The following is a 13,249-nucleotide window of genomic DNA, read 5'->3' as shown; positions in this document are numbered from 1 at the left end:
CAAAAAAAAAAAAAAAATGGTGGGTGGGAGGTGGAACCTAATGAGGTGATTGAGTCAGTGGGGGTGCTGCCCTTGAAAAAAACTGTTTTAGTTCCTGTGGGACGCCTGTTAGTTCTCATCAAAAGGTTATTAGAATTAGCCTGACCCTTACTCATTCTCTGGCTTGCGTAATCTCTCCCTCTTGCGTGGGCTCCCATTCACCATGAGGCCCTTGCCAGAGACTGAACCAATGGTTCTACCCTCTTTTGGACTTTCAGCCTTCAAAACTATGGGCTAAATAAACCCCTTTTCTTTACCCAGTATCTAGTCTCAGGTATTTCACTATAGCAAGGAAAAAACGGACTAATTCAGTGACTATGGATGCTTCCTTGAATGCTTGGCTCATAAGGCAGAAGCTAGAGGACACGTGCACACACAACAAAGAGGCTAAGTGTGCCTGTGAGAACTGATTTTGCTGCACGATTTGTTGAGGGCAGACTTTTTATTTGCACTCACTGTTGGCAGCAGATTGCAGAGATGGTTAGTCTCAAGGGTTTTCAAATATGACCATGGGAATTACAAACTAAATGATATTGTGGAGCCGAACGCTGTGGTGCAGCAGTATGTACCACTGTTTGATTCCTCTATTCAAGGGCATTGAAATAAGAATTTGAATGCAACTCATTTATTTAGGAAGTGAGCTCAAAAAAAACACTCGAGGGAACAGGGGAGTGAGACAGGGACAGGAAGGAAGCAATAAAGGTGTGCTATGGAGCTGGCCACCACTGCGGGCAAGTGTCACTGGGAAAATGTGTAGAACATGTCCCTGAGGAGGGTTCTCCCAGCCCAGGAAAGAGGGAGCTGGGGTATTTGTGTACCTGCTATAGTGAGTCTTGGTGAAGGGCAGATACAGGGAGGGATGTCTGCCCTGAGAAACAGGGACCTCTTATGCTGGTTCACAAAGGACAAGAGATGCCAGATCTCTCTGGGCATGGGAGAAAAGGTGAGATCTGCTCTACGAAAAGTTGTTTAAATGCTTGGCCATTGTTCCTATGATGATAGTGTGAGGAAAAACTGGAAACTGTCTTAGCATATGTGACAAGTCAGAAGACCACATGTGACATCAGAGGAGGGGGCCGTTTTTTCCCCACAGCTAGAATCAGCTCTAGGGAGTCCACACTGATGACTCCACTGCACAGACCCCACGAGCTCCACAGGCATGAGAGAAAGATCTAGATGACAGCAAGGCAGACTGCGGACCTGCAGATGCTTTCAAAAGCCTATCATATCAGAGCATTATTTGTCAAATTGTCCCACACATGTGTAATAACTCTCAGGATATCGGTAAGTTTGTCAAAAATTATGGCAATATGTAAAACAGTGGATGTGTAACCAATGTGATTCTGCAATCTGTATACGGGGTAAAAATGGGAGTTCATAACCCACTTGAATCAAATGTATGAAATATGATATGTCAAGAACTATGTAATGTTTTGAACAACCAATAATAAAAATTAAAAAATAAATAAAAAATAAAAAGGCTCTAGATCAGAAAAAAAAAAAAGAATAAGCTGAGGAAATGTTTGGCCCCTGGGTTTCTTTCCCACCAGAGATCCTTTGCTCTTCTACTATAGATTGCAAATCTCTCGAAGAAAGGATGCAATATTTCCCAAACTTATTTGACCATCAGACCTTTTCTTATTCCCAAACTGCTGTGAGTAACTCTCAGTAACTGGTGTTCCCCAGCACCCAGTTTGGGAAACAGTATATCAGAAGCATGTTTCAAGGACCAAACAGGTTGCCACAGGATAGCAGAATGTCCGTGCGTTTTGAAAAGTGGCTCCATATAATGCTTCACTTGCCAGTGTGTTTTCTCATCTGAGGAGTACTTCCTGGGCCTCGGGGGTCAGTCATAGGCCAGGATGTCTTGGAATCAAAACAGCCAATCCTCCAACATTACTAATCCGGCTCTTCCTCTGTCTGCCTTTCAGATGGGCTTCTTCCGCAGAAGGTACAAAGAAATTATTGAAGCTGAGAAGAACCGGAAAGAGAATGAAGACAGTTGGGACTGGGTCCAGAAAAACCAGTGACCTGCCACACCATTCGCATGACCCAATCACTGGCCTGTCATCCTTGATCTTTGTATCTTCCATATTTGGAAGAAAAAAAAAAATCTTCTCCAGATTTTTCGGAGGCCCCACTGATGCTGTTCTCTTCCTCGTTGTGTCAAAGCCCAGGTGCCAGGCCCAGGCAGCCACTTCAGCCAGGTCCCATGACCGGGAGCCACCATCACTTCCTTCTGAAGATGAACTCTGAACTTTGGAAACGAGCTACAGAGCCGAGCAATATTTATGGATGCAACATGCGTGGTCAACCCTCAGGGGAAAACTGTTACCTAAAAATATTTTTATAAATATAAGCCTTTTATACTGATTATGTCTTTATATTTGTATCAATGTTTTATTATTTCTATTAAATAGTTATATAATTCACTCAAGCACTGATATCTGGCCTGAAATCTTGGAAATACATGTACCTGTATACAAAATTTAAAGGACAAAAATCTTATTGTACTTTGGAACTTGCTGTTAAAAAAAAAAAGGAAAAAAAAAAACACTTGCAGATAAAATAAGCTGAAGAAACCTCATGAAATAAATCCACTGAATGAGCAGTACCGCATAGAAACTGTGGATGTGGCAAGACCCCCCCAAGACACTTCTCATCGTTATTGCCTGGAGTCAAGTTTTGGAGTCATGTGCTAAAGAATTATAACTGCTTTTTCAACTGTACCTTTCAATGGAATATTCTCAACAGGAATTTGGATGGAAAACCTGATTCCTAGCAGCAAGTCTACTATGCGTCACCTCTATGTAGCAGACATCTCCCCCTCTTTCTGCTTGAATTGATGGATGAAAGCCTGGAGCAATGCCAGTTAGTCATCTGGTAAACCTCAAGGTGGCATATTCTCCTGGACACCGTGCATCAGTGTTCACGCCCGACCAGGACTCCATCAGTGTCCCCCACACAAAGACATGATTCTGAAAGCTCTGAGGCAGTGCCTTTCTATGGTTGCTTTGGTTCAGAGGACTCCATTTCCTGCTACTCTTGCTTTCCCAACTCATTCTGATTGCAGATTCCTTCTTAGAGATGACTTTCAACTGTTCTTTTAAAATTGTTTTTATTATTTCAAATGTTTTAGGTGGAATTCTCCAGAAGTAGACCCTAAAATCAGATTCATTTGCAAGTAACTTATTAAGGAAGTGTTCAGGGGGCAGGAGGGTGAATACCAGTGAGGGAGGAGGGGGGTTAGGACCTGGCAGGGAGGAAGCCAGGCAAAGGGGCCATTTCAGGGCAAATGATGCCTCAGAGTTGTCCCAACTGGAGATAAGCCAGCTGGGCTTTAGTATTTCCACAGCCTATGGCTGGGGGTAGATGGCTCTCGCCTCCCCAGGAGAGCTACAGGTGCACCCCCAGCCCAGGAAAATAGAAATGGTGCAAAAGAAATGACACAGAGATCTGAGCTGAGTACCGATGTGCCCCTGGTCTCCCACATGCGGTAATGCTGAATTATGGCCATCAGTATTCAAACTGTCTACTTGATGGTATTTGGTGTCAGATACACTGTGCTGCCCAGTTCTAAGTGTGGTGCAAATTTCTAAAAGGGCACTGAGATGCTGGATAGAGCATGCTCGGTACTGCACCTGGCCCCTGATGAATGCTCCGTAGCTACTAGAAGCTATGGCTGCTGTCCCTGATGCTGGATAACCGTCTAACAAGACAGAAATTGGGGCTAGGCAAAGGGTCTGACAAAGGGTCTCAATGACTTATTAGAGCCTTCTGAAGCCCCAGCTACATACAGATGGTCCAGAAGGTCCCCAGAGAATATCACAGGCATGTCGGGCCCTCCCTTAATGGGTGTAGAGTGTGGATTCTGTTATGAGACTCCATTTGCAACTTTCCTTGGATGGACTCTCATTAATTTTACCATGTTTTCCTTTAGCAAATCATTTAAGATTCTTAGGTGGTAAACCCAGGACAGCTCCATTATCAGCTTTGGCCAAATGCATTTATTGCCACTAACCTTCTTCCTGAGAAAGGTTCAGACTCATCCATCACAGTGTAGAAGGGTGATTCACAAGGTCCATGGTTCTGCCAGCTAGAAGGCAAAGCCCCATTTGTGGACCCCTGTGGGCAGTCCTGGAGCCGGGATCCGTGCACTTCTGCTTGATTCTGAATAGTAGACCCACTTGAGTGGTTACATACTCGGGAGGTCACTCAGACTCCATGAGGCAGTTTTTAGGAGAACTATACTTGATACCACCAGGAGCAAATACTGGAAGCCACCCAAGGACCCATCTGGGAAAGGATGGTGCCTCTGCTTGTCAGATCCTGCTGAGTGGCTGGTGGGACTACAGAGACCGGGAGGTAATCATTTAGCACAGTGATGGAGAAAGAAGTGCTCTGGACAGTTCGCTGCTCCGTTCTAACCCCATAGCTCTAATCCTTAGTCTTGGGGTTGGGAAGCAGACAGGGCTGGCTAGTGTGTTTGCGTTGCCTCTCCAAGGATTCTCTCCAAATCCCACCATGTATCCCATTCCACCCTTCTTGCTTCTATGGATAGGTTCATTGTGGAATCTTCACATATTCTCTTGGGTACCATTATTCCAGTCTGCTTCAGGTTTTAATCAGCTATTGAAGCACTAACATGCTTTTTAAATATGAAAAAAAAAACTTAGGAGAAATTGAGTAAGATAATGCCCCTTTTCCAAAAATAGATTCCCCTATGCTCAATTCATACAGTGAGCCCTGGACCTGTCATCAAGAAGTATCCATGAAGGAGACACTAGTAGGAAGGAGCAGGGTCCATTGGCTTTGTGGTTATGGACAGGCACATTCAGAATCACTGCCACTGAGATTTCCTTTGGCAATGCTTCAGGAAACCTCTCTTGGCACCACCAGTGTTTTTAGAGATTTGGCAAACTTTTAGAAAGTCCTCTTCCACGGAGTCATGTGTAGCCTGCTTGTTCTAGAAGCAAAGACAAGGAGGTTGGCAGGAAACAGAAAAGCCGTGGCACTCCCAAAACACCTGGGGCTTGTCTTCCGTGCACAATTAATTATGGTGGACTTCCCATGACCCAGGTGCTGTGTGCCACCTGTTGAACCCCAGCATGGTGGGTTTTTAAAAGGTATTCATGGACTTTTATTTTTGGGTGAGGCATTATAGCCAGGTAATGCAATTATGCCTGATTACTTGTGAAATATACACCTGGTAAACCAGTCCTGATTTCCTGGTTCCAGTTTCCCAGAATGTATAGGTGCTACAAAGAATTCTTATTTGGGGAATGGGCTAAGGATGTAGCTTAGTGGCAGAGCACTTGTCTAACATGCACACGGCCTTAGGTTCAATCCCCAGCATAACAACAACAACAACAACAAAAATTGCCATTTGGGAGAAATAGCCCCTTTAGCAGACAGAAGGCAGGAAGTGAGCATTATTTCAGCATGCCCCACGATTGCAGTTTTAACTGATGTTTTAGTTGGTCTTGTTTTGATCTATAGGGTAATAATATATACACAGTTGAGAATATTTTCTGCAACAATAGCTGAAAGGAGGAGACGGAGCCAATAGGGCCAAACTGAACCTTCTAGAATGTCTTCTGACTTTTCAGCACATGGGAGGGATAAGGAGCAAATTTCCCAACATGGTGCAATGCTTTATAGCACAATGATCTAGATTTCAGATTTTGTTAAGGTGTTTTGTTTTTAATTCTAATGTGCACGGTGTGATTGGCAGCATAAGTTAAAAAGCTTTAAGAGTGATTAATTGCATGGCAGTGCACCCACGCTCTCTCCACTTACAGAACTTTACTGAGGCATCCATGTACATTTCTGTGGAGGAATTTTGGTGAGAAGGTGTTCCTCTGTATGATGTCTCCTTTATTAAAGTCTATGCAGTCACTTCTAATTCACTTGCACTGTTTGGGAAATGTCAGGTTTACAAAAATACATGTTTGGAATAAACAAAAAATGGCTGCAAATGATTCAGGAGTTCAGTCTGTAATTTCTCTGCTAATAAGAACTTTCTAAGGTGAAATAAAATAGGAGCATTAAGAGAGCACGTCAATGTCCATCTAATTCCACATGAACAACCCTCTTGATGTGGCTGAAGTGTCCCCAATCCTTGCCCTCCCTGCCATGTCACCACCTTCTCTTTATCACCCTCCTCCTACCCAAGGGCTACACCTGGGATCTGGATCTGGAGATAAATGTGCCCAAACTAAATGCAAAGATTTCCTTATTCATTATAGACTTCTCCTATGTGTGTCCCCCAGTCACTAAGCATTTCTCCAGAAGCTCTTTGGTAGTAATCTTACACATTTATAGCTATTGCATCTTCTCCGATTTTTTTTTAATCTCCACCTGCCTAGTTATAACTTGTTCTTAACACAAAATTGTTCATTTGTTTTTGTTTTTTCTTAGATGGCACCAACAAAATCCATCTGTTACATTAGTCTTTTTCAAGAATAGGCCTTTGGCTGTACCAATCAAATCTACTGGTTTTTGCTTTATTTCATCACTAAATGGTTTTTATACGAATTAAAATCTTTAACTGCCTTTATTTTTAAAATTCACACATACACCACAAAGAAGTATGAAAAGGTACACACAGTTTAAACATGGTAGGCAGGATTGTCAATGTTTTTGCTTTATGTTTTGTTTTTACTCATCTGAGTTTTAGTTTTTTATGTAAGCATTTATTCTGTAGCAATGAAACAAGCAAATTATTTTTAAATAAAATTGCATCTAGGAGGATGTGCAAGAAGCTATGGTGTGGTGGAGCTCTGACTCCCCTTTCCCAGTTGCTGGGCAAGCAGTGTCTGTGGGGCACCTACTCCACCAATACCTCCACTGCCACCACTGCCACCCACTGCCACCCACTGCTGGATGCTGCTTCTATTTGAGGAAGAGAAAGAGGAGGAGGAGGAGTGCAAGCTCATAGACACAAGTACACAAATGAAGAACAAAGTATTTTATCAAACAATTCAGCAATCAAATATAACATTTTGCTGCTTGGAATCTAGACTCCCCTGTGCCCTCAGTGTGCCAGCAGCAACTGTAGATCATAGTCAAGGGATCTGTGAAGTTTGGGCTTGTACCCTAGATGAAGAAAATCTGCCAAGTTATCCAAAAATATAATTAAGTGGCTATGGGCACTGAGGTGCCAGGTGTGGTTGCAAGAGCCAGGAGGGAATACAGGACTAATGCTGACTATTGGTACCAGCTTTTGTGATGTAATGTAGACTTGTTCAAGATAATTCAGCTAGGACTGACATTTATGAATGAACAAGGGGAATACCCTCCAGGTACTTCAACCTGGCGGTTTAATTTTAAATTTAATTTGATGGCTCTGTAGAGCTAATAACAACATTTAGTATCCAGTTTAAGAAACATAAGAAGGAAGGAATTGAGACCCAGTACTTTGCAGAACTTCTTATGAATGATTTCAGGGGTGGTCCTCTGCAAAGGGGTCCAGTGGTTATCATTTCATAAGTCATGACTGACTTGGGCAATTGAACAGAAATCCTGACCAACTCTAATTTGCCCAAAGAAGAACTTGACTTCTTTGAGATCCTTCGATTGTTTTTCTCCTGTCACTTATGAGGTGAAGTAACTCACGAAGAGCTGCAAAAATCTTTGTTTGGGGAGGTGGGGGAGGGATACTAGGGATTGAACCTAGGGGCACTTAACCACTTGACCACATCCCCATTCCTTTTTATTTTGAGACAGGGTCCTGCTGAGATGCTTAGGGCCTCGATAAGTTGCTGAGGCTGGCTTTGAACTCACGATCCACCTACCTCAGCCCCCAGAGCCATTGGGGTTACAGGCATTCACTACTGTACCTCTTTTGCAAAAAATCTTAAAAGTGGATTATAGCAAGTTGCTCAAAAGTTAGAGCTGGATAGGACCACAACATCAGACAGGATCTGATCCATTGCTTACAAGAATGGCTTTTTTCAAAAGGAGAGAAATGTTGTTTGAAAAACATTGATGAAGCCAAATATCGTGGTCATTTGTACTGCCTTGGTTCTGGTTCATCCTATGTACAGAATGGCACAGGTAATGCATATGGAGAGGAAGCCAACAAGCAGTCAGATCCTAGAATAATCCATTTATTTATTTTTATTTATTTTTTTGAGCTCTATGCATGCTTGTGTGTATATTTTATCTCTGGTTGAATCCTTTGAACCATAGACAATACCTTTTTCTCCCTTTTGAAGCCTATTTGATTTTTGCCTTTCGGTACCAAGTGTGACATTCCCATCTCAGATCTTATTTAAACAGAAGTATATTCAGGTTAAAATAAAATAAAATTATATCCAGGAGAGCTGGGGATGTGGCTCAGTGGTAGGGTGCTTGTCTCATAGGAATGAGGCCCTGGATTCAATCCTCAAACAAAAGAAGAAAGAAAATTACATCCAGGAGAATATGAATTGCTGAGCTAAAAGAGACCCCAAATTGTAGGTCTGGAAAGAAAGGAAACATGCTTCAGCAAAGAGCACGGGTGAGCCTGACCCTTCAGGACACTGATCTAGTGAATAGTTTCAAGCATTTTAAATCCGGGTGCTTCCTGGCTTAACAAACCTGCCTCCCTCTCTAATACTAATTAAACATGCTCCTCTATGTTGGCCCAGTTCATTTTTCCTAAACCAGGAAAGGGCCTCAACAAACTCAAAGGAATCAAAAGATACAAAATTAAGAAGAAGAGAAATCATGCATTAGGGCTCTGCTTCCTGATCAGTCAGAATTTTATAGCCCACCAGGTTACCTCTCACCCTTAAAGTCCTTCTGTTCATCAGGTTAACTGCGTTTAGTAATAGAATTCACACAACTGCTTACTTAGAGCTGAATCTACACTAGCAAACCAAAAGGTGGCTCTCCATCAGCAAGATTATTAGGTGGCCCTAAGATCATGTTGGATCACTCTATGGACACATCCAACTAGAAAGTATATAATGTGATATTGCTAGGAATCTGGGCCTGCTGCCAGACTCTGCTTCACCTGAGTCTAATCCAAATTATTTCATACTTTGACTCTTCAGTAATTGAAAAAATTCTAAAATTTAAAACAAATCTCAGTAGAGATTTAACTACTGCCTCTAGAAGACACCAATCTGGTGAAGAAATTAGAGGCATTTCACAAAGGATCTCTAGGAAACCTTTCTTATTAGAAATGGCAGAGAAGGAAAAAATGAACTTCTCTCCAATCCCACATCTATTCAGAATCCACCTGATCAGTTAGGAGAATATTTAGCTCCAGATAAAACTCCAAAATAATAATGGTTTAAACATAGATGTGTATCCCTCATTCACATAAAAGAAGATCAAATGTGAGTCATCAGGTTCTGGTATAGCCATCTCAGGGGTAATCAGGACACCAGCTCCTGTCTTTCTCAGCATGTGGATTCCATCCTCATCCTCTTGGTGTCATACGGCTATACGGCTACTAGGGCACCAACCATCATTTCAAGCCAACAGCAGAGGAGGATAAAATAGCATATGCTCCCTTCTTTTTAACTAGCCTTCCCATAAATCTCATATAAATTGGTCAGAAATTAATCATAGATGCGCCATCCACAAAGGAGGCTGGGCAATGTATTAAGGACTAAGAGGAGAGTACGTATTGGAAACAACTAACAGTTACCACACCCACCATGTGTAAGATATTCAGAATCTATAGCTGCCCGAAGCTTTAAACATGTACCTTTAAATCTTCAAGTCTGGCAAGATTCAAGCAAGAGGAAAACCTTTACTTAGGGTAAAGATTTGGGGTAAGACTCTCAGTTACGTGGAGCCAGAATCTCTCTTGATACATGTGACATGTATTACATCTTAAGGTGTCATTTTTCTGCTATATTCCTTCTCAAATGAACATACAGTGGACACTCCAAGCAGCCGTGCCTGTTCCCATGTCCTTTCCTAACATGAATTATATGACTTTTGTGCCAGTATGAAGTTCGGTTGGAGCATTTTTGGTTGCCATACACAAACGTCTCTTCATCTTCTTAGCCGTCTGGGTTTCCTCTTCTGGAAACACTCTGACCTTCTTGAACACTCTCTCCATTTGATTTCCAGAATCACACACCCTCCGAGCTTCCTGGCCACTTCTCAGCTGGCTCCTACTCTTGTTCTCAGTCTCTTAAGTTGGGAGAACACCCCAGCTCAGTCCTGAAGACTTCTTTATCTATGCTCCATACAGATCCACCACCCTCCCGAGCTCCTGGCCTGAACTGACCAAATATGGGTCCCCAGCCTGGCCCTTGCGACTAAACTCTCAACTCACTTATCAAACTGTTCACTCAGACCACAGAACTTTTAAATGGAGCCACTTCTGTCCCCATCTCAGGAAACAGCAGCTTTATTTTCCTGGTGGCTCTGGCCAAAAACCTTGTAGTCCTCCTTGACTCATCCCTCTCCACCCTATATCCAATCCGTTGAAAATTCTTGCCAAGTTTACTGTAATCATAGAGACAGAGCCTAACCACATCACTAGATCCACCATGACTGCTCTGGTCCAAGCCATCGTCATCACTTGGCTATATCATTGCAAACCTCCTCAGTGGTCTCTGTGCTACTGCTCCTTCTATGTGTTCTCAACAGCAGCCAACAGGTCCTAGTGATGCAAGTCACACCATGTTGTTCCTTTGCTCAAGTCAGGTGATAGCTCCCATCTTGGTGTACCCCACTACCTTGCTTTGTTCACAACTGTATTCACAGGACACTGTGGAGCATATAGCACATCAAAGTACTCAGTGCCAATTGGTTGAATTAGTGGATTTATTATTTTTCCAACTTAAAATGAATGCTTAACTCTTCAACTTTCCATCTTTTTGTCTATATTTGGTATTTAATGCTACATTTGTCTCTGTGGCTGTGTCCCACACACTTGGATATGCTCATTCCAAATGTTTTTTTTTTTTTTTTTCCTTTTGACTTCTTCTTTGTTCCATGAGTTATTTAGAAGTAAATATCTTAATTTCTAAACATAAAACATATGGTTTTATCTAGTTTGCCATTTTTATTTAATCGCATAGTGGTTAGAAATGGTAATTTGTATTACAACAATCATTTGGAATGAGACTTTATAACCCAATATGTAGTCAATTTTCATCTTTGTTCCATGAGTACTTAAAAAAAACATATCCTGCCACTATGGGATGCATTGCTCTATAGATGCTTATTACAACAAATCTTCAAAATCCTATTTGTCTACTTGATCTATCAGTTACTCAGAGAGATGTGTGCAAATCTCCCACCTACAAGAGAGAGGAGGGCCTAGGGCATAGCACAGCGAGGGCAGAGGATGTACAGACTCCCAGGCTGTTCTCTTCCCATGAAGAGGCATGTTTGTCTGGGTGTGGCTGAAAGAATAATGGATCGTGCTCCTGGAGAACAAACCCACCTGCCTTCTACAGCTCCATCAAGAGTCTATGTATAAGTAGGGAGTGAAGGTAGAAGCAAGCTTGAGAGACAAATGTTCAGGGTAATTGCACAATAGAACACCCTTTACTGGCGTCTGGAGAAGTCAGGCCATGATACCCTCCTCCTGGGGGAAACAGAGCATCTAGACCTTTCAACTTATGGCCAGGCCCTGAGGAGCTCTCAAGATCATTCAGCCACAATCCTGTTTCTTTGTTCGTATCCATTATTGCTATGGATTTTTCTTTATCTTTTTTTTTAATCCTGTCCATTTTTTTTGCCTTTTATTTAGGGTGGAGAATATTTTATTGTATATCCAAAAGTTTAGAATTAGTTATTTTTGACAAATGAAACTGATCATTCTATCCCTCTGCAGTTTTCCTTCCTTATATATAGTAGCACTTTCTTGTCTTGAAGTCTATTTTGGGTACTATTTGCACAACATGTCTTTTTCCATACTTTTAATTATAACAGTTCTACGTTCTAAAGTTTTTGGAAATGTGACTTGTAAACAGTATATAGTTGGATTTTTTTTAAAAAAAAATCCACTCTAACAATCTTTGTCACTTTGCCAAAATATTTAGTTTATTTATATTTATTGTTGTTAATGAAAATATCTGACTTATTTCTATTATCTTTTTTTGTGTTTTCTTTCATTCATCTTTTTGTGTTTCTTTTCCCTGCCTCTCTTCTTTTTTCACATTCTATTCCTCACCTTCATTATTCCTTCTCCTTTTATTCTTTAAGCAGACACTAGATACTCTAGAACTTGAAGGTTCACAGTCACTTATTTAACAGACCACAATCTAAAGTTAATTGCTATCATTTGATGTATTTAAATTCTATGTTTAAGCTACATACACTGTTGTTTTAATAGTTTTCTGTAATAAGAGTTTGGCTAGATTTGCCCATGTATTTGCTGCTTTCTTTGCTCTTAATGGCTTCTTGCACCTCAGATCATTTTTTCTGAGATCATTTTCCTCATGCCTATTATATGCTTTAGAGCTCCCTTCAGTGAAACTCTGCTGAGGACAATGTTTCACTTTCATCTGAAGCTGTCTTTAATTTGCCTGTATTCTTGACTCTTTGCTTGTATGGAATTCTAGACCAGCAGTTTTCTCTCAGTGGATGGAATATATCATTGTGGCACCATTTTTACTGTTAAGAAGTCATCAGACAAGGGCTGGGGTTGTGGCTTGGTGGTAGAGTGCTCGCCTCGCACGTGCAAGGTCCTGGGCTCGATCCTTAGCACCACATTAAAAAAAAAAAAAAAAAAAAAGAAGAAGAAGAAGAAGAAGAAGTCATCAGACAGCCCATTTGTCACTTCTTTTAAAAAGATGTGTCATTTTTCTTAGGCTTTTTAAAACATTCTCTCTCTCTTTCTCTCTCTCTCTCTCTCTCTCTCTCTCTCTCTCTCTCTCTCTCTCATCACTATGGTTTCACCCTGATGTGTTAGGTAGAATTTATTTTTTTATTTTTGGATTGTAGTTATACTATATTGGGGTTCATTTTGACATAATTATACAAGCATGGAATATAATTTTCTCTGATTTAGTCCCCAGTACTTCCCCTTCACCTCCCCATGTTCCCTTTCCTCTACTCTACTCCTTCTATCAATTTATAGTTTTTCAAATTAATTTTTAATAAAGGTGAAATTCACTGTGGCACATCCATATGCGTACATAGGCTAGTCTTGTCAATTTTATTCTATCCTTCCTCCTTTTTTCTATGCCTCTTCCCTCCCCTCCATCCCCTTCTTCTACTCCACTGATCTCTCTTCTATTTTCATGAA

The 13,249-nt window shown here is 41.4% G+C and overlaps 1 protein-coding gene and 1 pseudogene across 1 annotated transcript in view; both read left to right on the top strand.

Annotated features, from left to right (window-relative positions):
- The window catches only part of Itga9 (integrin subunit alpha 9), a 313,338-nt gene extending 307,318 nt beyond the window's left edge, over positions 1-6,020 (top strand). Inside the window, exon 28 of the mRNA XM_048794712.1 lies at positions 1,971-6,020. Within this exon, the coding sequence (XP_048650669.1) occupies positions 1,971-2,069 (99 nt within the window). The 3' untranslated portion in view covers positions 2,070-6,020. The remainder of the gene's footprint in view (positions 1-1,970) is intronic.
- Positions 6,021-6,165: 145 nt separating this feature from the next.
- Positions 6,166-12,685, top strand: LOC107145110 (annotated as a pseudogene).
- The last annotated feature ends 564 nt before the right edge of the window (positions 12,686-13,249 follow it).

The sequence above is a fragment of the Marmota marmota genome, unplaced genomic scaffold, assembly GCF_001458135.2.
Source record: "Marmota marmota marmota unplaced genomic scaffold, marMar, whole genome shotgun sequence".
Classification (NCBI taxonomy): domain Eukaryota; kingdom Metazoa; phylum Chordata; class Mammalia; order Rodentia; family Sciuridae; genus Marmota; species Marmota marmota.
This window is presented reverse-complemented; position numbering and strand designations above follow the sequence as displayed.